At 40.3% G+C, this 27,920-nt stretch overlaps 1 protein-coding gene across 1 annotated transcript; it reads left to right on the top strand.

Annotated features, from left to right (window-relative positions):
• Positions 1–429: 429 nt before the first annotated feature.
• LOC147607363 (uncharacterized) lies at positions 430–6,339 on the top strand. Its single transcript, XM_086790459.1, has 14 exons — positions 430–624; positions 1,015–1,126; positions 1,209–1,276; positions 1,377–1,459; positions 2,569–2,662; positions 3,025–3,147; positions 3,261–3,445; positions 4,287–4,349; positions 4,455–4,554; positions 4,961–5,041; positions 5,626–5,667; positions 5,759–5,868; positions 6,050–6,054; positions 6,140–6,339. Exons 1-14 carry the CDS (start codon positions 430–432, stop codon positions 6,217–6,219), a joined length of 1,341 nt encoding a protein of 446 aa, XP_086646585.1. The 3' UTR covers positions 6,220–6,339.
• Positions 6,340–27,920: the final 21,581 nt, after the last annotated feature.

Below are 27,920 nucleotides of genomic sequence, written 5' to 3'. Positions count from 1 at the left end.
CCCTTGCTAATTACCATGATTAGCAGATTTTAAAGCTTCTGTTGAAGATGATAATCCAGCATATAAATCCCTTGATTGGGCTGCTTAAGCAGATGCATGCAGCTTAAGCTTCTTGAGATCAACTCCCTTATCAGGTCTCCTGTAACGCTACCTTGTGTTTCTTTGGTCAGAAGAAACCTTAATGAAGCTCATTAACCAGTATTGAGAGCATCAACCTTCTTGGCAGCAGATTATAATGTCTTCTGAGATGTCCTTCAGCAGTAGAAAAAGCCTTAATTATCAAGCTTCATATTGATCAGAGGTCCATTAGCAGGTGAAATCCTAATCACGATTCTTAGTGGTTCATTACCAAATGGGCTAATAACAGCTTAATCAGCAGAATAATAATTAAGGATGGGAGATCATCATCATCATCACTATGGATCATTAATGACTTTGAAGAGGACTGTGAAGGAGAGGGTGAGGCAGCTCCTGCTATTGAAGCATCTGCTACTTGCTGTGTTTTTGCACTGTACGGCCATGTACATGACCGCCCCGGCCATCATCGATGTGACCATGGCAGCCCTCTGCCATCACCCTAAACCCTGCAATCGAGCCATCTTTATCACTGGTCTCCAGCAAGCGGTATGCCAATCATAATCTCTCTAAATAACTAGTGTGTGTAAACCCCCTCTAGTCTTGCACATCCTCTCTCTATACCCCCTCTCTAGACCCTCTTATCATTAATGATAGGTAGATCATGTCTCTGTAAACCCCCTCACATGCATATAATCTTTCTAGAGCCCTCTTCTATGATAAATTCATCTCAAAAAAATGTATCTTTTGATCTGTTAAAACATTACATGGGTTAATTATTGCCATCTACTAGGAAGAAAACCTCTGAAAACTCCTCTGAAGAGGCACATGGGTGACTCCAATTTAGTACATCATAGGTATGATAATAAATCAATGCTGAAGCCTTAACTTATGAGAGCAAAATGATTGTTGATGGTAATGAAGTATTGTCATTTGCAGATAACAGGAGTAGGCACAATGATAATGACTCCAATTTTTGGAGGCCTTTCAGATCGCCACGGGAGAAAACCGCTACTGCTTGTGATGTTCACCATTTCAATATTTCCATATGGTATGTTAAGAATCAACTTGGATTACATAATCTATTTCATGTGTTTCATTGCTTGTGAGCTTGTGAGCGTGTGAAATGGCAGCATACTACACATTGTTTTGCTTTCTTCATGTTGCATTGGGCCTTCTAGTAAATGAGGAGAAAGAAAGGGTTGGCTAATAGACTAGCAAAACCATTGGAATCGCATACCTAGGCATCATGGACATGTTGAGGTAATGCCTTCTTACGGCCTGGTATGCCCTCAACCCAGATATGGTACGCCAATGGCGTTGTAGCCCAGCAAGGCCTACCTTCTAGACGGGCGTGGGGTGAGGGGGAGGGTGGTTTTCCCGGGTATGAACCGCAACGAGTATGAACCGCAACTCGCACTCTCTGGAGGCACCCTATATGCTGCTTTTGGGTGGGCTTCCTAAACTGCCCTCAGACAGGCTCATGCACCAACTTACAGAAGGATCTACTACTGGAAAAATAAAAACCAGGATAAGTTTCAGTTTGGCATCATGTCATGCAATCTAGTATGCCCTCGACTGCACACCTTGGCATCATGGTCATGCCGAGGTACGTCGTCAACTGCATACCTTGGCACCATGGTCATGTCGAGGAACATCCCCAATTCCATACCTCAAGCCTCAAGCCTAATCCTCAAGAAGGAACTCCATTAGCATATCTTCTTATAATGGCAAGGTATATGCCCTTGACTGCACACATTGGTGCATCACCGTGTCGAGACTGCATATACCTCCATATGTTAAGGCCGCGTTGCCATAGCATCATTGACATCATGCCATCAACCAAAACCACATAGATCGGCACCATGGTCATGATAGGGTACGCCCTTGACAGAACACCTTCGCATTGTGGTATTGTGGAGGTCTGCCCTTGACTACATAGTAACATACCTCCTCTCTATGCTCCTGTTGAGCTACAACTTTGACTGTATACCTCTGTATGATGGTCATGTTGAGTATGCCCTCAACCAAAATTACGTAGATTGGCATCGTGGTCATGTTGAGGCACAGCTTGCACCATAGTCATGACAGTGTACACCCTGGGCTGCATACCTCAGAATCATGATCGTGTTGATGCACACCTAGTCTTGGCATCATAATCTTCATAGGGTCAGCCTCACAATAACTCACATATATACTGCAATATCATGGCGATGTTGACACTAAATGCTTTCAACCATGTAGCTTGATATCATGTGATCTTGAGGTATATACCATCAGCTGCTCTCTCTCTCTCTCTCTCTCTCTCTCTCTCTCTCTCTCTCTCTCTCTCTCTCTCTCTCTCTCTCTCTAATTACATAACATCAAATCATCAAGATCTTAAAAATTTTGGTTCATGAAATTGTGTTTTTCTTTTAGGCATTTTGTGGAATTTGGAAACCTTCTGTTATTTCTGATGTTTCAATCATGAACAGCTGTTTTGTCATACAACAGGACCAGAGAGTTTGTGTACACATTTTATGTGGTAGACACAATAGCTTCTGTGATTGTTGACGGAGGCGTGCATTGCTTGACTCTAGCGTATGTGGTACTCTTTCTGTCTCTCTCATGTTCCATGTTCATGTTATTCCATGATGAGATTCCATGGACAGTTTTGTATCACCCCAGTGAGATAGCTTTGTTTTGTTTCTATTTTATTTCTCGTTCAATGATGAGATATACCATGGACACTATTGTATCACTTTGGTCTCATAAGCCCATTGGGTCTTTAGTAGACGCTTAATATATCTTTCTTTTGTGTGTGTGTGTGTGTGTGTGCGCGCTCTCTCTCTCTCTCTCTCTGACCTCCCATACATGCATATGCATGGAGGGTCAAAACCTATATACTCATGCATGTCTTATGAGATGTATTGGATGGCATATCAAAAGGGTGCTAGCATGTTCTCGCAGGCCGACACTGTGGAAGAGCATGTCCGCTCATCAACTTTCGGCATTGTAGCTGGGGTTGTTTCATTAGGTTACGTCATCTCTACCCTTGCTGCCCATGCAATCTCAGAGTCCCACATTTTCCAGGCAAGGATGCTACAAACTTATGTTGTATATGGCTAGAAGACCTTTGAAGGTGTGGCCATGCAATGATTTCCATGTAAAAAAGATGTGTTTTCTGGCTTTATCTTTTACTGCAGGTTGCAGCAGCTCTTGCCATACTCTCTACACTATACATGAAGGTGTTCCTTGTGGAAACAGTCAGTCCACAGTCGTTGGGAGACAAAACAGATGCTATAAAGCATTCTGCTGAGGTTCCCCATTGTAGAAAAAGTAAAGCTTGGCTTTTCTGCTTGGAAGATGTTTTTGGGAAGATCAAGTCAAGGTAATTCCTAACTATCTCAATATTTTAAATCAAAAAACTAAGCAGATTTTTTTGGGGACAAAACATCATGTGTATACATGTAGGCAATATATACATAAATGCACACATTATACATACACGAGTATGCACAAGCCAATCATAGAGGCAACATACATACATAAAAGGCAGTAAAATTACATTAATGTATACACACAACACATACATGAGTATGTACATAAAGAAAGAGAAGTTTCCTTACCCTGCAGCTCCGCATACACACATTATACATACACGAGTATGCACAAGCCAGTCATAGAGGCAACATACATACATAAAGGCAGTAAAAATACATTAATGTATACACACAACACATACATGAGCATGTACATATAGAGGACATAACTTTCGGTTCCGCCTATCTCTTGGCTTCACTCTACTCCTTTAACATGAATGCTAAATGGAGTTCCACTATGTGGATTTATATTACGCTACCCATAGCATTACAACTTAGCTGTATCATGGATAGGTGTTAAGATGGTCTTGGAGGATATTATGTGCAAGGCCTTTAAATGCATAAGACTTCATACAGTGCATAAATACATAGATGAACTTTCTTGATCTCTCATTTTCTATGCTTATGTTTGGATGATGTTGCATGACCTACTTAAATAACACACGACATGAGTTTACATATATACTGCATGCAGGCAGTATCCACACATGTCATGCATGCATACATGCTGATTTTTGAAGATGCGACATTAATTTGATATATGATAAGGAACTATTGGTGAAATGCATGTGGTTCCTGAACTCCTTCACCATATCAACCAGCTAAGACGTTTGCGTGGCTTTGTTACAGCCCAATTTTGGTACAGGTTACGATTATATCCTTCTTCTGTGGCTTAGCAGATGCAGGATTGCAGGGAGTACTGTGGGTAATGATTCAATCCAACTGGGTCTCTTGATAAGATTTCCTGCAAGTTGCCCTCATCACATACTGTGCCTTTATGTTTGAATGTTTGGTGTGTGCATCTTTGCAGTACTACCTCAAGTCGACCTTCAACTTTGGGAAGGACCAGTTCGCAGAGTTAATGCTGATTGGTGGATCTGCCTCTGTGTTCCTACAGGTCTTAGCATGGGCATCCACTTGGGCACATACATAATTACAGATTGTGGCCATGGTTGAAACTTTGTGAATGCCAATGTTTGTTTTAATGAGATATCTCATCTCATGTATGTATGTGCGCACGTATACGTACATGCATGCATGTATGCATGGACATGTATGTATGTGTTATACAAGCATACATGTAGGGAAGGATGGACAGACGAATGGATGCAAGGATGGGCATGTATGTATATGCATAATGCACACATACATATATGTATGCACATGCATATTCATACAGACATATACATACACAAATGCATCCATCCATCCATGTGTATATTGGTCAATTCATGTGTCGGATGATTGACTAGTTGGCGATATTTGTGCACACAATAAAGTGGTACATTGTTATTTTTTGGCAGCTCATTGTGATGCCATTCTTGGTTCCTCTGATCGGAGAAAAGACGATTCTGTGCATTGGACTTTTTGGTGATTTCTTCCATGTATGCATTAGCTTTGATATTGTTGTTTTTTTCACTGTTACTTGAACTATGCATTGTAGCATGGTTTTTTTTAAGCTCTTCAAGCAAAAAAAAACCACCTTTGTTAAGTTCCATGTACAAGTGCTAATGTGAATTTGGGGACATGCAGGCAATACTCTATGGTGTAGCATGGGCCCCATGGGTATGCCAAGCACCCTTTAATTTGAGAATACTATGGATAGTTTTTATGAATCACAACAAAGATTCATGTGTGTACTTGTTTTCCAATGCGATTTAAACTTGTGTATGTATGTATGTATGTATGCAATCATATATGCAAGCATGTATGTGAGGGTCTGGGGGGAGGGGTGCACATGTATTGCAATTATAGTTTGGACTCACTCTTTTTTTCATGAAACTCTCCTTTCAGGTACCCTATTTTTGTGCTTCAGCTGCTTCATTAACTATTGTTATTTACTCTGGTGTAAGAAATTGGCTGCATATTTTTATGGCTTAGATTTTAATTGCTCTCCATGTCAACATCTTTTTTTTTTACATTGCTCCATGTCAACATCTTTTTTTTTTTTTTGTTTTTTTTTTTGCAGATATCCAGCATAGTATCAAAAGAAGCAACACCAGAACAGCAGGTGTAGTTATATGTCTTCTTTTGATATTACATAAATGAATAGATCATATTATTGACCAATGGAGAAGTGACAAAAGCCATATTTGTGTCAGGGGAAAATCCAAGGGATCATCTCGGGTGTGCGGTCACTTGCCATGATCATTGCACCTCTTGCAATAACTCCTCTATCAGGTAATGATAGCTTATTTATCAAGCTTTTGTTGTATGAATCATGACTAGCTTCTCTCTCTCTCTCTCTCTCTCTCTCTCTCACACACACACACACACACACACAAACAAAATGTGCTCAGTGGAGTCACACTTAAAACATTGGCTTGCCAACCCCTTGGCTTGGTATTTTGAATCCATGACCAGTTAACTTCCTGATGCTGATCTATTTGAAGTGGAAGTGATGTGGATGGCCATGTCCAGCTGTGTATTAAGAATTCAATTAAGAAAAGTTACAAAAACTGACTTTCATTAACTCTCTGCAGCTCTTTTCTTTTCTGATCGTCCACCGTTTCACTGCCGCGGGTTCAGCATCCTCTGTATGGCTTTTGCTCTGGTACAGTAAAAGAAGAAGTCTTCTGTGTTTGATAATCTTCAATATGAACACTTCTAGACAATGTTCATTACCTCAGAAGTTTGACTACTTCTGTGTGTGGCCTAATTACACTCCCTTTTTATGTGCACAGCTAATTGCAGTCATCCAAGGCTGTTTACTAAAGCAGCCAGCACCGCCTTTGCATCAAGGAACCAAGTATATCCAAGTCCCATGTGAAGAGAAATATCATGTAGAACCTCCAATACTATTGGTATGATATTAGTACTAAGGGGCTTCATAGGCGCGGAGATCTCAGAGGCCCGGGATTGTCCAGTCCAACCCCCATCCGTCCGATGGGTAGGGGATCAGTCTGTAAAGACCCCAAGTCTGAGTACATTTCAAGTCATGTATACATTGTTATGATACCAATACTAATGAGACAAGTCATGATATTTCAAACCTGGAAGGTTGCGCAATGACTTCGCCCGCACCTCGCACGTGAGTCCCATCTGCAATCTGTGTTCGGATTTACAAGCAAACTGTGTTTACATTTACAAGCATGTAGCTATGCAAACCTCTTAGGTGTCTTGGCATGGACTATGGAACAAGGGTTATTGAGTAGTGTGTGGGGCCTTGTGTTCTTGACAGTGCAATATAGCCACGGAAGTGTTACCATCTCCATCTTCAATCCCACATGATCATCATCATCAGAGACAGCTTTGTTTCATTACCCATGGATTTGAGGTGCTAATGGTGAAGATGGCAAACAGCCCTATGATACTTGAAATGTGGCCCTTTCCATGGCTGTAATGACGTGAATTTAACCAGAACTCTCTCTCTCTCTCTCTCTACATATATATATATATATATATATATATATATATATATATATATATATATATATATATATATCCATATACCTTATATACCTATATATAGGTATGTATAGATATGTACATATATATGTGTATATATATATATGTGTGTGTGTATATATATATATATGTGCGTATATATATATATAAATAAATGCATACATATATACAAACATATATATATACATACATATATATATACATACATACATACATATATATATATATATGTATATATGTATGTATATGTATGTATGATGTATATGTATGTATATATACATATATATGTATATGTATGTATGATGTATATGTATGTATATATACATATATATGTATATACATATATACATACATATATATGTATATACATATATACATACATATATATGTATATGTATGTGTATATTGGGTGCTCTCCTAGCATTTAGGACTAAGCAAGCCACCCCTAGAGAGGTTGAGTTCTTCTGTCACCCATGACTCACGAGACAGAAGCTGTCGCATCGCTTTCTCTTGCATGTAATTAAGCCTTAGGCACTCTCCTAGCATTTAAGCCTTAGGCAAGCCACCCCTGTGTCGAAGGCTCTAGATGCCTCTTGTTAAGTTAAGAACCCACCCAGTGTGAGGAGCCTCTTTTTGGGCATTTATTTGTCCAGTGCGAGCCGGCCACCCTTGGGATTTTTTAAAGCTTATCACTTTCAATTTCAAGCCCTTTAAAAAAAAAATGTGCCCAAGGGAGGCTACGCCAGTGCGGCCTCCCTTGGGCACATGGTTTTTGGAGCTTATGACTTTTAGTTGAAACAAAAATGTCCCCAAGGGAGGCCACGCTAGCACGGCCTCCTTTGGGAACATTTTTTTAAGCTTATGACTTTCAGTTATAGTCTCAACTGATGAGAAACCAAGCAACCACTAACCTGGAAGGACAACAAGAAGGGGATCTCATTGAGCTTAGTGGTGTCGTGTTTAGCATAGCGAGCTAGCTCATTGAAGAACTTGCAAGGCTCAAAGTGTGTTGTCTTGAGGCTAGCCAGAGAGGTGTCCACACTGGATAGAGCTCTTGTACAACAAGCACTTGCTCTTCTAGAAGCTTAGTGCCTTCATGGTTGCTAAGCTCAAGAGTAGCCTGGCCGAGTTTCCTATTCACTTCCTAGTACCCTGTTGTAGGCCGTTTTGCAGTTGGTGCAGATGGCCCGTACTGGTATATGCCCCAAAAGAGGAGAACTTGAAAATTGTTCCACATGTTATGTGGTCTAAGGTTTCTCTTGTTGAGAAGAATAGGGATGAGGATATAATCTACATGGACAAGGGTGAAGATATAATGTAGAAAACAAGGCTTTTCATTTGTTATACGAATCCCTATCCCTATGCAAGATTATTCCTTATGCAAAATTCACTTGTCTCTTACCATTATAGGGTTTTAGAGGATACGACATACCTACATGGTAAGTGCCATCTCAGGCTCTGTATAGCTTGTTTAACATGATATTCTCAATTTCTTATTTGGAATATTACTTGTGGATTACTATTTCAAGGAAGGGAGTGTTGAAAATAGTGGGAATTGCAAAGAGAGCAACCGATTATGTGTATCAACTAGACTATGCACTTGGGCATGTTTGTCTTATTTGAGCCCAAGTGTGTTGCTATTGTTGGAGACTACATTGCTGTTGGGAGGGATTTTTTAGGTGGGATAAAAAATTCCACCATACACTAAGATTCATGAGCATATGTTTAGGTTTAGAGAAAAGGGTAGGGAGTATGCTATAAAGGGGAGGTTCGTGACTTAGGCAACATAATTTGTGTTTATGGACCTCCCTTTTTTACTTGTTCTGGTAGCATACTGTTGTCATGCATCACTCTCCCTGTGGGTACTATGATAGTAGGGGATTTTGGATAGAGGAATTGTGTTACCAAGATTCATTGTACTCTATGTTGAATACAAACCTGTGACAATGTCATGGATTTGACCTTTTTTGGGTTTAATTTGTAGTATGCTTCCTCTATGCTATTTGTGGTGCATAGACACGGGATGGTACCTCCTATGTTTTGCTTGGAGAGCTCACCACTATTTGAGGCTCTACATATGCGACCTTTGGAGTTAGTGGCCTACCATATTTTGCCAAAGGTTTCATGAGGTAGAGAGCCTATTTGGGAGGAGTGGCATGGATGCTTGGAGAGGAGTGAGGATGCTAGTAGTTCACATGCTAATGATGATGAGATTCATACACATGTAGGAGAAAACCTGTATGACTGGTGAGCATCTACACCTTCCTCATACTTATAGTGACCTCACAGTGACTAGTCATTTGTGTTTTTGATAGTAATGGTTTAGGATTCTTATGTTTTCTGATTGCTATGGTTTTAGTGCTAGTTTTGGATATGTATTCCTATGTTTTTATTTGCTATGGTTTTGGTAATGAATTTGAATGTTTTTTGGTTCATCGAATGGATAACATGGTTCTGTTGCTATAGTATTGATTCTCTTTTCATATAAATTGTATCCATATATGGATGCAAAAAGTTTAAAATTTTGTTGGATAAAGGAGACTATAATTTTTTTTAAAAATAAAACATTACACTCAAGCATAAAATGTTATATTACTACTCACAAGTATTAGTGTTGATTATGAATTCCTTTGTTTGATTGATATCAATGCCATGGTTATGATTGATATCAATGCCATGGTTATGATAATGGTGATTATGTTGTTTATAATTATGATAATTTTAAATACTTCTTTTTAGTTCCTAAATACCTATTTTGTTTATTCTTCCCTGTAAAGTCAACGAGATGGCAAGATCCATGGCTGAAGATCTACAATTTGAGGCAAGAATAAGTAACATTATGATGCTAGTTAGGAGAATCTAAAAAACATTACATTTCATGTGATAAAGTCAAAAGTTGAAATTTCAAACACATAGAGATTCCTATACTCATATTTCTACCATTAAGAAACATTGATCTACCACACATTATTGGTCAACCAAAAAGGAGTACAACATTAAAAGAGGAAATGGAAATCCGGCCTAATATGAAGTAGTAGGGTAGCTCCTTATAGCATTTGTGAGAATGTCCTTCAAAACATGTTAAGTTATTTTTGCTTGATGGATGTGCATATGGTTATTCACATATTTCCCAAGCACCATCAAATACATAAAATATGTATGCTTGTAACAAGACATGTCTTCACATGAACATAAGGACTGCTTCTGTATTAGCACTTCAAATGGTAGCAACTCCTTATCATCAACATCCTTTGTTTTTAGATAGAACATTTCTTTGACATCAACTTTGTATACAACTCCACCAGCAACCTTTGTTTTCTTGTCCCCAATGCTTGTTGTGAATCTATTCACATGCTACTTTAGATATACCTCTTCTATAAGGAAACTTATGACTTTCTATCCCAAGAAGGACACCATCGCCATGTGAAGTTGTGGATGTTAGGAGATCCTCTAGTGAAATACCAATATTAAAACATGCACGAATAAGCTTTTATGCTTCCCCAATTTTAAGAATGTACCATTGTTTGGATCTTCCATGTACGTCTAACATCAGTATCGCAAAAATACCACATCTTATCTTTTGTCCATTGTGATAATTGATAATCGCTTGAAAAACATGGAGCTACATCTCCACCTCGAAGTTGCACATCACATTTATGACCCTTTGCCCAATGGTGGCACTTTACCCTACTTGTCTTTGGAATTCTCTTAATAGCCCACTTAGTGTTAGAATTTTTTCTCCATTTATACTAGTTTTTTATATGTGTCATGCTCCTCTAGCGTCTATTTCCGCATCCTTTGCCTCTATAGAGTCTACCTAGTCTATTGTCATAAAGATAAATTCAGGTCTATAACTTTAATAAGTAGCATTTTCCTCTTCTCCTTGGTGAAGAGGTCTATTTTCTTGAGTAGTCTTCTTCTCTCCCTTAAATTTGATCCTGTCTGTAAGCATTGGGGTTCCCATGAATGTATCACCGACTATTTGTGATGTGGTTACAGAGGTGATGGGCTAGTCCTCTGCCTTCACAAAGTTTTATCTATTAGCATTTTAAGATCAAGTCCACTACCAATATATTTTCCCTCTATGAAACCTAGTTATCGAGTGCATTGCAAGATTGCATTAATCATATTTGTGACACAAGCATCATAGAGGCTAATTTTGTGCTTATAATCCTCTCCTAATTGCCCACTTCCATGCTTTGATTTAGATAGATTAGTCCCAGGCAGCACCAATGAATTGATTATGGAATCCCCACCACCCTACACACACACATGACTCTTAGGTCCTGACACAATCTGATTTTGAGAGAAGAAAACAAAAAAACAAAGAACCTTTATGCACCTATACAAGGAAGTGTTGATCTCCTCAAGAGTTTGGTGGAAGAATGTGAATACAAAGGTAAAACAACTGATCTACCAAAGCTTTGTGTCGAGAATTCTATTTATGAATTTGTAAATGGAAAAGGGATGGAGGGGATGGAACAAAAGTACGATGTAATTGCATGGAAAAACCACACACGCAAACCACATCCAACAAAACCTTCGTTCTAAGAAAAAGCTTTTGTGGTAGAACCTTTCAATGTATGAATGAAAGATGTTTGTTCTTTTCTCGTTCAAAGGTTCCAAATAGACTTTTTTAGAAAGGACAGTATTAAAGGCTACTCCAATAGGCTCTCTAGCAATGGGAAGTTTTGCTTCTGTAAGCATGTTTCTCTATATGTGGAGATGTGCACGGTGTGTGTATTTTACTTTATGCCCAAAGATACTTCACACACTAAACTATTTATATAGAGGGGGATGCATACACATGATGTTCCAAAAGGGATGTGTAGAGCAGCTTTGAGAAACACAAAAGACCTAGTTTCTCAAGTCATTTTAGCATAGACCACAATGCGGGTCGAAGAAGGATTCAAATGATTATTGCTAGGGAATTGATCTTAAAAGCATTTATAGAAGAATTTAGAAATGTCAGAGAACTCTTGTTTAAGACAGAATTTTCTGACATGGCACAAGATCTCCAAGGATTATTGAAGCTTAGTAAGTGATTCCTAGTACTTTTATGTAGTGTAGTAAGATATTTCAAAATTCAATATTTATGGATATACACATTTGTGCAAGCTAAAGAAAATGGTCATGTAGAGTCAAAAAATTAATTAACGACATGGTGAAGGGATAGAATCAATCTTGGAACTAAACATAAAAATTCATTCTAAGTTCTTCCATGGTAGTCATTTCCGAAGGTAGGTAAACTACATTCTAGTATAAAATGTTTCTCACCACCAATGCCTGTATACATAGGTGTTAGACAAAGAACTTGATAATACCCTTCTATTTCTATCAAAGCCTCCAAATTGTATATCATGATTGCAATTGAGGTAATCTTGTAGAGTTTTATGCAAAGCCACAACCTTTCCATCCAACAAAAGAACCTCAATAGAGCTAGCTCCAATATTACCCAAGAAAATCTTTATAGACCTTACTAATTATATCATGGTTTATTTTACATGTACTTAAAACTCTAACATATTTCATGCATTTTTCTCAGAAATTGCCTATTTCAGAGAAAAAACACAAATAAATTGTATAAAATAAGTGAAAAGAATATAAAGGTGAGGAGCTCCATGACTTTATGAGAAAAGGTCCCGTGCAAATTGGTTAAAAGTGTTAGAATTTTGTGAGGACATCTCAAAATTTTGAAGGCTCACTTTTTATTTTTTTGCATATGTGCTCTCTTTACTCCATCAATGAGAATGCATTGATTCATCTCTTTCCACTTTGGATATTTCCATGATATTATCTTTTTTCTTCTAAAGTTGTGGTTGGGTCTAAAACACATTCCACATCACCCTACTACCCCACATAAAATTTTGGAATATGACAAGCTACATATGGAACATCCATTTCAATTCTCTTCAAGAAGACTCTCGATAGTATGGGGAAGTGTACTTTCTAGGCATTATAAATCAAAATCACCTCTCAAGCATACTGCATCCTGGAGTATTTACAAATCCATGGCATCTTTTTAAATTAAAAAATAACCAAAAGGCAACATACCAAGATTATGGTTAGTGAAAAGCCTAGTTCCTCAACAAATCTTGTTTTGAAATAGAAAGTGAGGATCCCAAGTAGCCCATCAAATCAAAATGTTTACCTCGTAGGCTGACCATTATGAAGGAACCTATGATTGGTGTAGTAACTCGTTCATAATTGAACCAAGGAGTAAAGAGGGATTCATCTCATTTAACCAAGAAAGTGACATATGTGCTAAAGAAAGTAAGTGTGGGGGAAAATGTAGGCCATGATGTTGAGCCAGTAGAGTCTGAATCCCAAAGTACTATCTTCAAACCATCCTATGTTGCCTATCCCAAAGTACTATCTTCAAACCATCCTATGTTGCCTATCCCCTTACAAAACCCACAAATTTAGGTGGGAGTAGCAATGTTTCCTTAAAGATTAGAACACCTAGAAAGAAAGATAGAGAGAGAAGCTAGTAGACCCAAGAAGAATAGAATGTTTAATTTATAGACTAAACTAGAGAGTATTCCTTTCTCCATAAACTTAAGATAACTAGTAGAGGTTGCTCCTAGCTTTAGGAGACAACTCTACCAAAAATTGGTAAGAAGAAGAGTGTGTAGAGTTAGAGTGGTAGCAAGGGTTGATTATAATTAGTCCTCGAGAAGATCGAGTTAAAATAAGAGTATTGCCTAAGGAGCGGCTTAAGTGTTGAAATTTGAGCATAATGATGAGCTATGGTGGATCAAACACTAGAATCAACATCATTAACAAAGTGATTAGTAAATAATTAAGACATAATTAGTGAGTAATTAGCAAATAGATTAATGTAGACATGGATACTCAAAAACTAGCAAATTCTCATTAGGGCTATGCCTCAATTTATAGAGTTTACATCAAGCATCAAATCCCATTGATTTCTCCATGATTCACTCCCAGAATATCTCCACCTCTTGCCTGATTCTCTCCACCTCTTCTCTTTTCCCTGAATATCTCCCAGAATAACTCCACACTTCCTAAATTCTCTCATGCTACCCTTTATTCTCTCCCAGTAGATTCTTCTCACCTTTTCACAGGTTCTTTCACAATTACATCTTCTCTTTTACAGCCTCTAACCAAGGGCTTGTTCCCGCACACACCCTATTCACTTGTATATTTCAACACCTCCCCTCAAGTGAATAATCCTAGCATACCTGGACCCTGTATCAAGTTTCCCTCTTACTTGATAGCCCGCGACCAGTGCCTCAAGTCCCTAAACTCCATAGTCCTTGACACTCTCTCTCTCAATGTGTCCAAGGCTACTATAAGTGCCCGCGACCTTGACTAAAGTGCTCACATATACATCTACCACGTGGCCTACATCATCGGTGGCTCAGAGGTGGTTTTACTTTGTTGGGGCAGGTTACATTGGGTTGTGGGGTCTCTCTCTCTCTCTCTCTCTCTCTCTCTCTCAGAAAAGATGATCCGACTCCACTTCCTTTGGAGTCTCCATGAAGTTTGCCGATGTCGTTCCTTCTTCACTGGGTTTGCTGTAGCAGTCTCTCGCCATGTGTCCTGGCTTTCCACATTTGTGGCAAGTGAAGGTCCTTCCTCCTACTCTGCCTCTTCCTCGTCCTCGTCCTCGAGAGAATCCTCCTCGGGTGAAGAATGCTTTTTCTTCTCCTGCTGTTGAGTCGAGCCCTTTCTTCTCTTTGCCTCTGCTCTCTTGCTCTAGTAGAGCTGCTTCTATCTCGTGTAGCTTCAATTCAGGTACATTCTTTAGTGTTGCTACAATGTTTTCATAATCACCTTTGTCCACACTCTTCAGAAGTACAGCTAATGCTTCATCATCTTCTACCTTTTTGCCAATAGCTGCCAGCTGTTGCTTAATGCTTTTATATTTGTTCAAGTGTGTGATTAAAGGTTCACTTTCCTTCATGTCCAATTTGTAGAATTGCATTAACAGATTTATCTTTGAATTTTTTGCTTGTGTACCAAATAATTTATTGAGTTCATCCCATGCATCTTTTGCCCATTGTATCCTGTGATGTGATGAATGATTTCATCATTTAAACTGAGTGCAATAAGTCCCAATGCTTTTTCATTCCTGCTCTTCCACTTATTTTCCCCTCTCTCTGGGCATTCATCTCTCCCTTCAACTAATCCCCACAGATTTTTCCTCATCAGCAAATACATGGTTTTTGTCTGCCATGTATAAAACTGCTCTCCCCATTAAATTTGGCTATTTCCTGTGCTGAACTCATGGTGATGTGAAGGGGGTCTTACCTCTTGATCCAATTTCAAGATTCAAGGGCAGTGTCTACCCTTTTACAACTCAATCTGGTGTTTAATAGATGATTACAACAAATTTATCAGCATAAAATCACCAGAAATTATACTAAATCAAGGGTAACCAATTTGTACGAGATGGTTGGAGTATCAAACCAACTCCGATTTGCAATTTGAAGCTATAGGGATCTGTATCAGATACCTAATGGTTAATTTGAACCCTCAATTGCACCAAAGTACAATGATTAGCATTGATTAATCATTGATTAGCAAATTAATCTACTATTTTGTGTGCAGAAAATAGAGTATGCGGGGAGTCCAGATCTGGTGCCTTAGACTTCAAATGAACTCAAATGCTTTCAAAGGCATCAATAGCAATGAGTCTAGTAGAGGATTAAGCCAAGAAACACAAGATTTGACCAAATATTGAAAGCTTAATCTCTGTTTTACCAAAGTCACCTGTAGTTTTGAAAAAGAGCTTGGATCTCACTGTAGACTTGATGAAATTGAATTCTGTCTCACCAGCTTGTAGAGCATGCTTGAATACACCTTGGGCTAAGAGGAATTAGAGAGATTTGACTTGAGTAAGAAGAAATCTCCAATCTGCTTCAAAAAAATGATGCCTGATAAAATGACGATTTCGGCTTCCTTCACTGGCAGTTTGCTGCGCCGTCTTGATAGGCTTGAAGCCAAGGGAGTTGGCTAGCTTGTGTTAGAAGGGCTTGCCCTAATTGTGAGTGTGCAAGCTGAATGGAGTCCTCCACTGGCTGGGGGTGAAGGGGTGAAGTGAAAACTAACTAAAATTTTGATTATTTGCTAATTATCTACTAATCCTAATTAATTAGATAATAGGCTCATAAACCTAATTGATTCTAGGCATGGCTCTGATACCATGTTAAAATTTGAGCATAACGATGAGCTATGGTGGATCAAACACTAGAATCAACATCATTAACAAAGTGATTAAGATGTAATGGATAATTAGCAAATAGATTAATGTAGGCATGGATACTCAAAAACCAGCAAATTCTCATTAGGGCTATGCCTCAATTTATAGAGTTTACATCAAGCATCAAATCCCATTGATTTCTCCATGATTCACTCCCAGAATATCTCCACCTCTTGCCTGATTCTCTCCACCTCTTCTCTTTTCCCTGAATATCTCCCAGAATAACTCCACACTTCCTAAATTCTCTCATGCTACCCTTTATTCTTTCCCAGTAGATTCTTCTCACCTTTTCACAGGTTCTTTCACAATTACATCTTCTCTTTTACAGCCTCTAACCAAGGGCCTGTTCCCGCACACACCCTATTCACTTGTATATTTCAACATTAAGGAGATCACTAAGGAAGATACCACATATTATGGTGGGGATGTCTCTGAGAGGGAGAGGTAATGAGCACAAGCAAGAATAGGATTTTTGAAGGTGACATGGTTGATTAGAGCTTTACAGCATAGCATATCTCCTTTTTGAAGTTGGCATGGAAGATAGGATGGAAGTTAATACGGTTCACCAGCAAAATTATGCAAAAAAAAAGAATTAGGTGAATATGAAGTGCATTACTATCAAAAAATGATTTAGATAGTGATATCACTCATTAGTTATCTACATCTGAAGAGTGGACTACTAATTGCCTTATGGTAGAAAGTGTATGTAGTTGAAAATAGTGAGAGTGAAGTGAAACATTTAGAATTTGTTGATGGGGAGTTAGTTAGTGAGTGTAAGAGAGAGAGAAAGGAAATGTTAGCATGTACAAGGGATGTTAGGAGTCCATTTAACAGTTGGCAAGAGAATATTGAATCGTGAAGTCCAACCCTAGAGAGATGAGTGCATAGTGTAGAAAGATTCTAGTAGAAGACCTACAAAAATGAGCAGAATCAATAAGTCAAAATCATAGAAGAAATACTGTAGATGGAACAAAAAAAATGGAAAAATGGAGAGTTACATTGTGAGTGAGTTGAGCAAGCTTATAACCAACTTGAGCAAGAAAATTTTGTAACTGAAGATGCACTAATGGAAGCAAAGGTAGTAATCTCGCCTTTAGAAGTAGACAAAGGTCAAGCCTTGTTGGAGGTGTGCCACATTAAGTAATTAACACAAAAGGTGGATGCTTACCATAGAGAGGAAATTACATTATTGGAAGCCGCATTTAGAAGAGAAAATTTTGATTATTATAGAAGAAAAAGAATTACCTATACACCAACTTTGGGATAAGAAACATGCATCCGTAGCATGACAGTTTGAGAGAGAAAAACAAGCATCTATAGGTGAGGGTTACATTTAAATATTAAAAAAAGGAAGTGATGTTTTATAAATGAAAAAGGGAACATATGAGACCTAAGCTTGTTTAAAGTATGCAAACGAGGAAATACAATTTACCCCAATTGAATGAGTTCAAAGGTAAGAGGAATAGATTTAAAGAGCGAAAGGAAGTGCTATGTTGATGTGTCAGGCTAGTTTGAGTATAGAGAGGAAGAAAAGGAAATAGCTCTTAACTGCTTATGGTTGAGTTAACAGAGACACAAGAGGAGAAAGTTCATGATTTTCAAGATATTGTGCCCTACAAATTAGTGGCCATCATCAAAGACGAAGATATAGAGATAGTTAAGTTGAATTCGCATGGTCTTCTAGAAGAAGTACTAATGCATATCTCTCAAGAGATTCCTAAAGTAAAGAACGGTCACAAAAAACATTTGAGTGACTATCAAGCTGTGAGAAACCCCCCATTAAATTGTATTGCCCCCACTTTCACCCCCTCTCCTCCTTCCACATGTCCCCTACCTTCGCCCCCCCTCTTGCTGCCCTGGCTCCCTCTGTGCCCCTTCTCACCCCCTCTATCCACTTGTGCCCCCTCTTTCTGCATGTGCCCCTCTTGCCCTCTCCTCTCGCATGTGCCCCCTCTCTCTATCAATGCCCCCTCCTCCTTTTGCTATGCCCCCGCTTTCACCCCCCTCTCTCATGCTCCTCCACTTGAACTCCCTCTCTCACGTTACCCCCGCCTATGCCCCCTCTTTCTCACTACCAATGCCCTCTCACTCCAGCTCACCATAGCCCCCCCCATCCTTCCCCCTCCCTCTCTTCCATTCTCCTCTCCCCCATGGCCTATCCAATCCCTCCCCCATGTCTCTCTTCGGCTCTGACTCTCGTCCCCTCCATTTTCATATGGCAGTTTCTCTAGCTCTTGGGCATTTTATCCTTCACCAAGCTTCAGCCTCTTCTGGTCGTTATCCCTTAGGAAGACTCCATGGTAGTCACTTCATCATGCCTGACCGAGGTAGTCGTCCCTTGCCTATCCTTCCCAAAAGCGAACCTCCAGCACTTCGCCTCGACAGTTGCATCCCTAGAGGCCTCCACTCTGGTGTACAAGATTGTTGGTAGACCAACACGTAGAAAACTCAGGATCTTCTATAGGCTAGCCTCCTTGGAGAGCTTATAGAGATCACCGATACTTATCCTTTGGGGAATGACTACTACCAAGTTGAGTTTGACTTGCCACACGACGGCGTCATATAGAGTCGTGAAACTGATCCCCGTCACACTGCATACAATCATGCCTTCTTTGTGAGGTGGCAGCATGGCTTTGACCCTGCACCTGACCCAATGGCTAGTATTTCAGGCTTTCCCATGACATTCTGCTTCCTAGGCTTTGGTAAGGAATACCTTCCTCTTCTCCCCCAATGATTTGTGGAGCCATTACGAGAGTGATGGAATCCCCCTACTATCTAAGTGACATCATCGCTCAGATATGGAAATTGGCTGGCTCCATCCTCTTCTTCTGATCCCCCTCTCCCTCTCCACCAGAGCATTTTCCCTACCCTCTAGCAGTGCCTAATCCAAAGTGGAGGCAACCAACAAGTTTCATCCACCATCAATTGATTCACTTCTTCTAAAAGCACCAGTAGAGATGACGATTGCCACCTCCCCATTGAGGACTATCCCACCAGAGTTACCAGGTGGCCCTCCCAGGATCTTGGGGTTGCCAATGGATTGCAATTTCTTCCAATGTCTCCCTGTTGAAGGAACTGATATTTTCAAGGTAATAGTGCTTCCATTCGAATTTGTGTGGTGTTTCATCATTCCAAGCCATCCATGCCAGATAGTGGCACGCGATGATGTTCTCCTTTCCCTTGCAGCCCCAGGGATGGAGTGGGATTCAGAGTCGGTCTGTTGTTATCTAGGGGCATGCAGTAGAGCTTTTGCACCATCTTCATGATTTGCACATCACCGATGTGCTCATCCATCTTTGGACCTTGGCTTGGATGGAGCTAGGAGGCTCAAGCCATAGAGATCAGGATGGGGAAGTGGTGTCCTTCAGCTTGGAGGTGATGCCCTTTGTGTTTCTTCATATCTCAATTGCAGTATCCCTTCCCCCCTCTTACAGATACCATCATTGTGACCGATGGAGTTCGGAGTATGCTTACTCTTGAGCTTGGACACAGAGTGGCAACACATGGAGGATATGATCCACGTCCACCGGGTGTGCGCTCATCCCAGGACTAACTATGACTACTGCTCATCAACACACATGCCTAAGACTCTTTGAGTGGAGGGAAATTTTGATAGTTTTGCCTCCCACCACAAAGATTGATATGTGGATTGCCTCATGGAACATTTAGGGTTTGGGGGGGCTCAGTGCTTTTATAGAGGCGAGGAATTCTTAGAGAAGAGCTCCATAGAGTAGCAGTCGGGGGACCCATTGACATTCTTTTCCTCTAGGAGCACCATCTTTCTAAGGGACGTGCAGGAAGATTTTACAAGGTGGGAGTCACACTTTTTGGTCTCCCTCTTTTGGCTGCTCTGGGACACAAGGGGGAGTTTGTGTTTCTATCAATGAGCAAGTCTTGCCTGTAGTGGCTAGCTTAGGTGTCATAGTCACTAGGAGAGCTCAGTGAGTTACCACATTAGGATTGGACAGGATTGTTTGGGCTTTCTCAATGTTTATGCCCTGAACATTGCAGCACAGCAAGTTCTAGAGTATAGTCCATCGGTCCCTCCCTCAGGTTGACATTTGGTGCATGGGTGGAGACTTTAACATGATTGATAGACTCAAAGGAGGAATGACTATAGTCTCAAGCTCAGAGTACTCTGCTTGGGAGGAGTTGATCCTAGCACTTTAGGGCATAGGACCCTTAGTTTGGGTGCAACCTTGAGAGTATGTGCTTCTCGTGGTCTAATAGGAGTACCAACCCCAATCTCTCTCAACTTGATAGATTCTATGTGGTGAAAAGATGCAGGGGAGAAGAGAGCTTGAGCTCTTGTAAGCACACACACACACTCACAAAACCCTAAAAGAGAACACACAAGGTGAGAGGCTGAAAATCTTCTTTTTCTTTACACAACACTCAACACACCATATACAAAGATAAGAGTACACACAATATGAAAAGGTACTCAACCAAATATATACTAGGGTTCTCTATAGTGTGAACCCAACTAAATGAGCTGGCACTATAACTATGCCAGTCTCTAGAATGGCTGTCACACAGCCTGTCATCCCACTGGTCGCATATCACCCATGATCTCACCAACCATGCCAGTGGTGTAAGTGTGGGGCCTATCCCCTAGGCGGGTCATCATTGTCCATCGCCTCACTAGATGAGCTCGATATCTCAACACTCCCAGTAGCTCTCCCTCAGTAGCTCTGGGAGCTACACATCTCTGATTGAGGAGTTGTATTCGTGGGAGCGGAGCTACAAGGCAGGTATACTATCCTATTGGACAATATTTTTTCAGCTAGATTCGCGTTTCGGGCCCCGTTTTGTCACTGCAGGGTATTTTCGGTAGAAGTTCTAGTAGAGAACTGTTTCTGCTCGAAATTTGGTTATTGCAGTGCAACAGTGCATTTTGGAAGTGCAGATAGGGTTTACACATGTATTATTGATACTGGGTGTATGTACATGTACTCTGGTCACATTCGGTGACACAGGCTGAAGTACCACTGCTGCAGCAATACTACTGTATTACAGGTTGCGTACAGAAGTTGTCTATTTGTAGGTTATTTGATTGCTATAGGAAAACATGTCTGACGGAATTAATCAGATTGTTAGTGAGAAGCTAGATAAGAATGACTTCCATGCCTAGAAGTTTAGAATGACCAATTTCCTAATGGGTAAAGGATTTTGGGATTATGTAGAAGGAGACAATGAGGAGCCTCCAGAGTTATCTGAGGAGAATGCCACTCTTGGAGATATAAAGGCATTCAAGGATTGAATTAGGGTGCAAGAAAAGTCATGTAACTTGCTTTCAATTAGTGTCACAGACACTATGATAGGACACATATAGGATGCAAACATTCCAGCAGTTGCATGGCAGAATTTGGTTTTCAAATGTTCCAGACTAACACAAAGGTAAGGAAGTTGCAGTTAAAGCAAGAGTTGCATATTGTGGAAAAGAAAAGCATGTCCATCAATGAATATGCCTTAAAGATCAAGGTCATTGTTGAATCCCTTGGGTATATCAATGTATCAGTGGAGGATGATGATTTGGTGAGTGTTTGTCTGAATGGGCTTGGCAAAGAGGCTTGGAAAAGAGTACAAGCCATTCAAGACCTCCATTGCACTTAGGGAGAATATTCCCAACTTTTGGGACTTGATATCTATGTGCTGATCATAGAAGAAAAGGATTTAGGTGAGGATTCTTCTTCACAAAGCAAGAACACATCAGAACATACCTTCTACTCTAATTCAGGTAGAGGTAGAGGTAGAGGCCAAGGTGGTGGTCGACAAGGAAATCAAAATTCTAGACAACAACAGTCCAATGATTCACAACAGCAATCATAGAGGCTAGTCTAGAGGCAGGGGGAGCTAAAGAGACTAAGGTGGTTAGCAAAGAAATCAAAATGCAAATAGCATAGAATGCTATTACTGTGGCAAACTAGGACACATGGCAAACGACTGCTACAAAAAGCAAAATGACATTAAAAGTGGGAAGTTGCAATAAGGCAACTATGCATCATCTAGCAAACATGGAGGTGATGACATAAGTGAGCAGTTGTTTTTGATGCAGCACGTGCTTAGTTCCATAGCAAGGGGATGTGTCACGATCTTCAGATATATGGTATGTAGATTCTGGCGCCTTTAACCACATGACCAATCATGCTGAGTGGTTTAGAGATATGCAAAAAAATAAAAAACCCAGGTTATGTAGAAAGAGGTGATGATACTGCGCATCCCATTGCGCATGTTAGTAAAGTGCCATTGTCTATGTGCAGGATGGCAAAATGAAGTACTTGGTGGCTGATGTACTTTATGTTTCGAATATTACAAAGAACCTAGTTTCTTTTGGACAGATGGTTTGATCAGGGTCTGCAAGTGAGGTTTAATCCTTAAGGATGTTTTGTGGTGGAAGACTTCAAAAATAAGTGTTACTTGGTTGCAAAGGGCAACAAAAATGGCAGGATGTTTACTTTGGATGTGAACATGCCTGAGATAAAGGCAGCCATGTTTGCGGATGGAACAAGTGCTTGTAGAGATATTGACATATGGCACAAGTGCATTGGTCATGTGAATGTACAATGACTGAAGTCTATGCAGACCCAAAATATTGTTGTATGTTTGCCCAAGGTTTAAGGTTGACGGTATGCATAAGGTATGTGAAGCATGCCAAACATGCTTTCCCACATGAAAAGCATGTCAGTGCAAAGCCATTGGATGTCATACATTCAGATGTATGGGGACCAACCAAGACTGCAACAATTGCAGGTGTTGCAGGTACTATGTTACATTCATTGATGATGACCACACTAGGAAAGTGTGGGTTTATTTCATGAAGGAGAAAAGTGAGGTGTTTGCTCACTTTCAGAGATTTAAAGCCTTGGTCAAGAAGGAAAAAAGCATGCAAATAAAATGCCTAAGGTCAGATGGTGGGGGAGAATATTTCTCCAATGAGTTCAACAATTTCCTGAGAAAGCAGGGCATCAAGAGAGGCAGTTTACATGCAGGTACACTCCGCAATAGAATGGTATTGTAGAAAGGAAAAATAGGCACATTACAGAAGTGGCACGTGCCTTGCTAGCTAAAAAGAATATGCCACATTACTTTTGGGCAGAAGCAATAGCAAATGCTGTGTACATTATGAACAGGACACCCATTGCAGCTGTTCATGGGTATGACTCCTGAATAGAAGTTTACAAGCATAAGACTGGATGTGTCTCACTTGAAAGTGTTTGGGTGTATTGCATATGTACATGTTCCTGATGAAGTGAGAACAAAGTTGGATCCAAAGGCAGAGAAATGCATCTTCATTGGTTATGCTATGGAGCAAAAAGGTTATAGATGCTATAAACCCTACCACTCGTGAGATGCGAGTAAGTAGAGATGTTGTCTTCGATGAGATGAGTAGCCGGTATGCACCAGTAGTGAAGGCAATAGAAGATGTAGATGTAAGAAGTGCTGATGTTGCACCATATGTAGAGATGAGTAGAGATGTTATCTTCGATGAGATGAGTAGCCGTACAGTGAAGGCAATAAAAGATGCAGATGTAAGAAGTGCAGATGTTATAGGTGCTGAGTGGACCTGGGGCATCCTTGAGCAGTGGATCCAATGTTAATCCATGGTCACCCATGGTTAGACCCATGGTTAGGCAGGTTCAAGAATGATGCAGGTACACATGTATTACAGAAAGGGAAGGAAAAGGTAGATCAACCTTTTGTGCCTGATTTGTCAGCAGGCCACTCATTTGTGGATGGTGACTCTAGTGGCTTTGAGCAGAGCCTTGATGAGGAGCTTGGCATTCTGTCTATGGTTACTCTTGGTGTAAGGAGATCCAGGGCTGTTTTGAGGACACCTGGCAGTGATCCAGGTGTACGCAGGTCTACGAGGGCTAGATACCCTGTTGTTGCCAAGGTTGAGATATGATGGATATATAGCCCATCATTATGCTTACATGGTAAAAGCAATACAGGAGGTTGAGCCCCCTTGCTTTGAGCAGGCAATTGGAAATAAGAAATGGGAAGATGCCATGGATGAGGAGATGGCAGCATTGGATGAAAATGCAACATGGGAGTTAGGCAATTCGATGTAAGTGGGTGTATAAAGTCAACCACAATGCTGATGGTTCAGTGAGTAGGTACAAGGCAAGATTGGTTGTTGCTAAGGGCTATGCACAGACTTATGGCACAGACTATGAGGAGACATTTAGCCCGATTGCAAGAATGGCAACTATGAGAGCTGCCATTGTTGCTATGGCTGCAGTGAAGGGTTGGTCTTTACATCAAATCGATGTAAAGAATGCTTTCTTGCATGTTGATTTGCAAGAAGAAGTGTACATGATGAAGCCACTAGGTTATGAGAGTGATGCACATTCAGATTTTGTGTGCACGTTACACAAAGCCTTATAAGGCTTGAAGAAGGCACCCAGAGCATGGTCAAACAAGATCGGGGAGTATCTTGTTACCACTGGATTTCAGATATCCAATGCAGATCTTTCACTATATGTGAAAAAGACAAATAGAGGGATCACACTATTAGTTATCTATGTGGATGACTTGATTATCACTAGTGATAGTGATGTAGACATACATGATGTCAGGATGCTTTTGAAGTAGAAGTTTGAGATGAAGGATTTGGATGAGCTACAGTATTTCTTGGGCATAGACGTGGTGAGATCACCTCATGGCATTTTGCTATTGCAGAGGCAATATGACTTAGACATGTTGTCCAAGTATGGTATGACAGGCTATAAGCCTATCTCAGTGCCATTGGAGCAGAACACAAAGCTTTCACAGATACAGGTGAGCTTTTGGAAGACCCCACTACATACAGGCACATAGTGGGTAGTTTAATCTACATGACCATTACAAGGCCAAACTTGAGCTATGCTATTGGACTTGTGAGTCAGTTTATGCAGGCCCCCCTAGGAAGCCACACTTGGATGCGGCTAGATGGATCCTCAGGTACATAAAGTCCACAGTTGATTATGGACTTTTCTATGAGGCTGGTACAGAGATATAGTTGCAAGGGTACACAGATGCTAACTGGGCTGGTAGTATTGCAGACAAGAGATCTACCAGTGGCTTTATGTTCTCATTTGGTAGTGCTGTTGTGAGTTGGAGCAGTAAGAAGCAACCAACAGTTGCCTTGTCGAGTACAGAGGCAGAGTACAGGGGTGTTGCTATGGCAGCTTGTGAGGTAGCTTGGTCTGAGAGGCTACTTGGTGACATGGGAGAGCCCGTGGATAACTTCTGGCACAACAAAATAGATGCATGCTTTCCAACTTCTGCTTCTCCAAAACACCAAGTGTCTAAACCTACACAACTTATCTTCTCTAAATGTTGCTTTCTTTCCGATGTGGTCATAAATTTGTTTGCCCACCCTTTTGAGTGGCATTTTAGCCAAATGCATGGTTCTCAAAATCCTTAAGCATTAATGTATGCCACACATTTCACGGGGGCATCTCAGCACAAAACAATCACAACCAAATGCTTGGTCATATGAGCTACTCTCCCAGATATTGCAGCACTCTAATAAGGTACTAAGGTAAGCACATTAAATGAAAATTGGTCATCCTAATACTAAATGGGTCGATTTTGGCATAGCTATAATTTCATAAGAAAACTAGGCCATTTAATCATGATCATCACCTCAACAATCAAGCATGGCTTGCCTGGTATCCATTTTAGCAGCCTATGGTGCATATGCCTCCTTACCAAGAAGTCGGCAAGAGGTGTTACTAGCCTATGGGGAGAGCCTCTTACATCCATAAAGTAAGACTTCTCTGTACATCCATAAGGTAAGAATGCCACAAGTCAAATAACATATCTTCATATTCGTGAGAAAACAAGGATGGGCAACCACATACTTAATAACTCTTACAATGTTTTCCAAATGTATATTTCAAGTTTGTATAGGCAGTTCTAGACTGTCTTTAAGTAGGCAAGGATGAACGGACAAAAATAAGAGCCAAGACCAATCATGTCGCCTGCTGCTCTGATGTTGCGCTTACTGAAGCACCTGTTTTGATGCTGCGCTTGCTGATAATTCACTCCATGCTACATTCAGATTATATAGGGTACCATGTGGGCCCTAGGCGAAATACCCCTAAGGCACCTACTTAGCAAGATGATGAGTGAGGAAGAGAGGGATCCTCCCCCTGCTAAAAGGTTGTCGGTTGGCATGGCAACCATGAGGTTGCCTTTGAAAGGCGCACTCTTGGGGTAGTGCATCCGCTCAAAGCTTCTGAGTGAGAGAGAGAGAGAGAGAGAGAGAGAGAGATGGGTGGAGAGGTAGAGGGAGAGAGAGAGAGAGAGATAGATTGATAGAGAGGGAGACAAAGAACATACCTGTAGAGGGGTTGAAGTCCACCAAGAGAGTAAGATAAATGGAGGAGAGTGTAGGCATTGGGATATGAAAATACTAAGGGCAATTACACACTATGATTTTTTGCATGCCTAGGACTATGTGCATTTAACTAAATGATTTGAACATGGAGGTGAAATTCATAAAAGAATCCACCTCCTTCATGCTTCTCTAAGGGAGATCTCCTATCGCCTTCTTTTCACAAGAACATGCCAAATCTCATGAAATTTTACATACTAAACTATATTAAATCATGATGTGGAATGAATTGATATTATTGAGGCAGATGGAGTTTATTGCGTGTATGTCTTATTTATAACTAATTACTCTAGAGTTGTGCGTTTGTAAGGGAGAAATTTATTGGGTGGTCTATACTGGTATACACACAAGACATTGATTGCCTGATAGGTTCTTAGATAGAGTTCTCTTGAGTCTAATGGTACACACAAAATCCATTGAAATGGAGAATTCCACAGTAGCAACTATGCAAGATAAGGATGGGGTGCGCATTTTGAGAAAAATAACTTGAGTGGTGTGTGTATTGTTGGTTGTCGTCTCATGAGTACGAATTCTTTTAGAGTATAATATTCCTAGGGCAACTTGCAATGCCAAGATTTAGAAGATGCAATGTGTTCAAGATGTCTACACGGGGGCCAGGTTGTTCTAGAGTTGACTTGGTAAATAAAATGTCATGGTGGAGAGTTGGGAAAATGCTGGGTGTTCTTCGATCATGTTAAAGAGAATACATGAATGGTACACAAAAGCCTGTCATGTGTACAAGATTTAGAAGATGCAATGTGTTCAAGATGTCTACACGGGGGCCAGGTTGTTCTAGAGTTGACTTGGTAAATAAAATGTCATGGTGGAGAGTTGGGAAAATGCTGGGTGTTCTTCGATCATGTTAAAGAGAATACATGAATGGTACACAAAAGCCTGTCATGTGTACAACCCTTTTCTTCCAGTTGCAAACAATAGCCATCTGGTGAGTTTAAGATAGAAGAAACAGAGGCAAAAGTATTTTTTTGTACTCTTCTCAATAGAGTGATGGAGAAGGAAGGATACACTACAACAGAGTTTCATGGCTTCATGGGAGGTGAACCAATGCCACCAAACTAGAATGCTTTTCGCACAATTTTCAATGGAGGACCCCATAATGTAATGCATGGAAAAGAGCGCACTTACTTGTGGAATTGGGAGGATAACCTCCATAAACATGCAAGAAAATGCATATCCCCTCAGGATCAGGAAGAGTTCAAGATGAGGGCTAGGCAGTGGAAGA

Source organism: Cibotium barometz, chromosome 55 (assembly GCF_041138505.1).
Source record: "Cibotium barometz isolate CiBa-2024 chromosome 55, ASM4113850v1, whole genome shotgun sequence".
NCBI lineage: Eukaryota > Viridiplantae > Streptophyta > Polypodiopsida > Cyatheales > Cibotiaceae > Cibotium > Cibotium barometz.
Note: the sequence above shows the minus strand (reverse complement) of the source record. Positions and strands in the feature narration are given on the sequence as shown.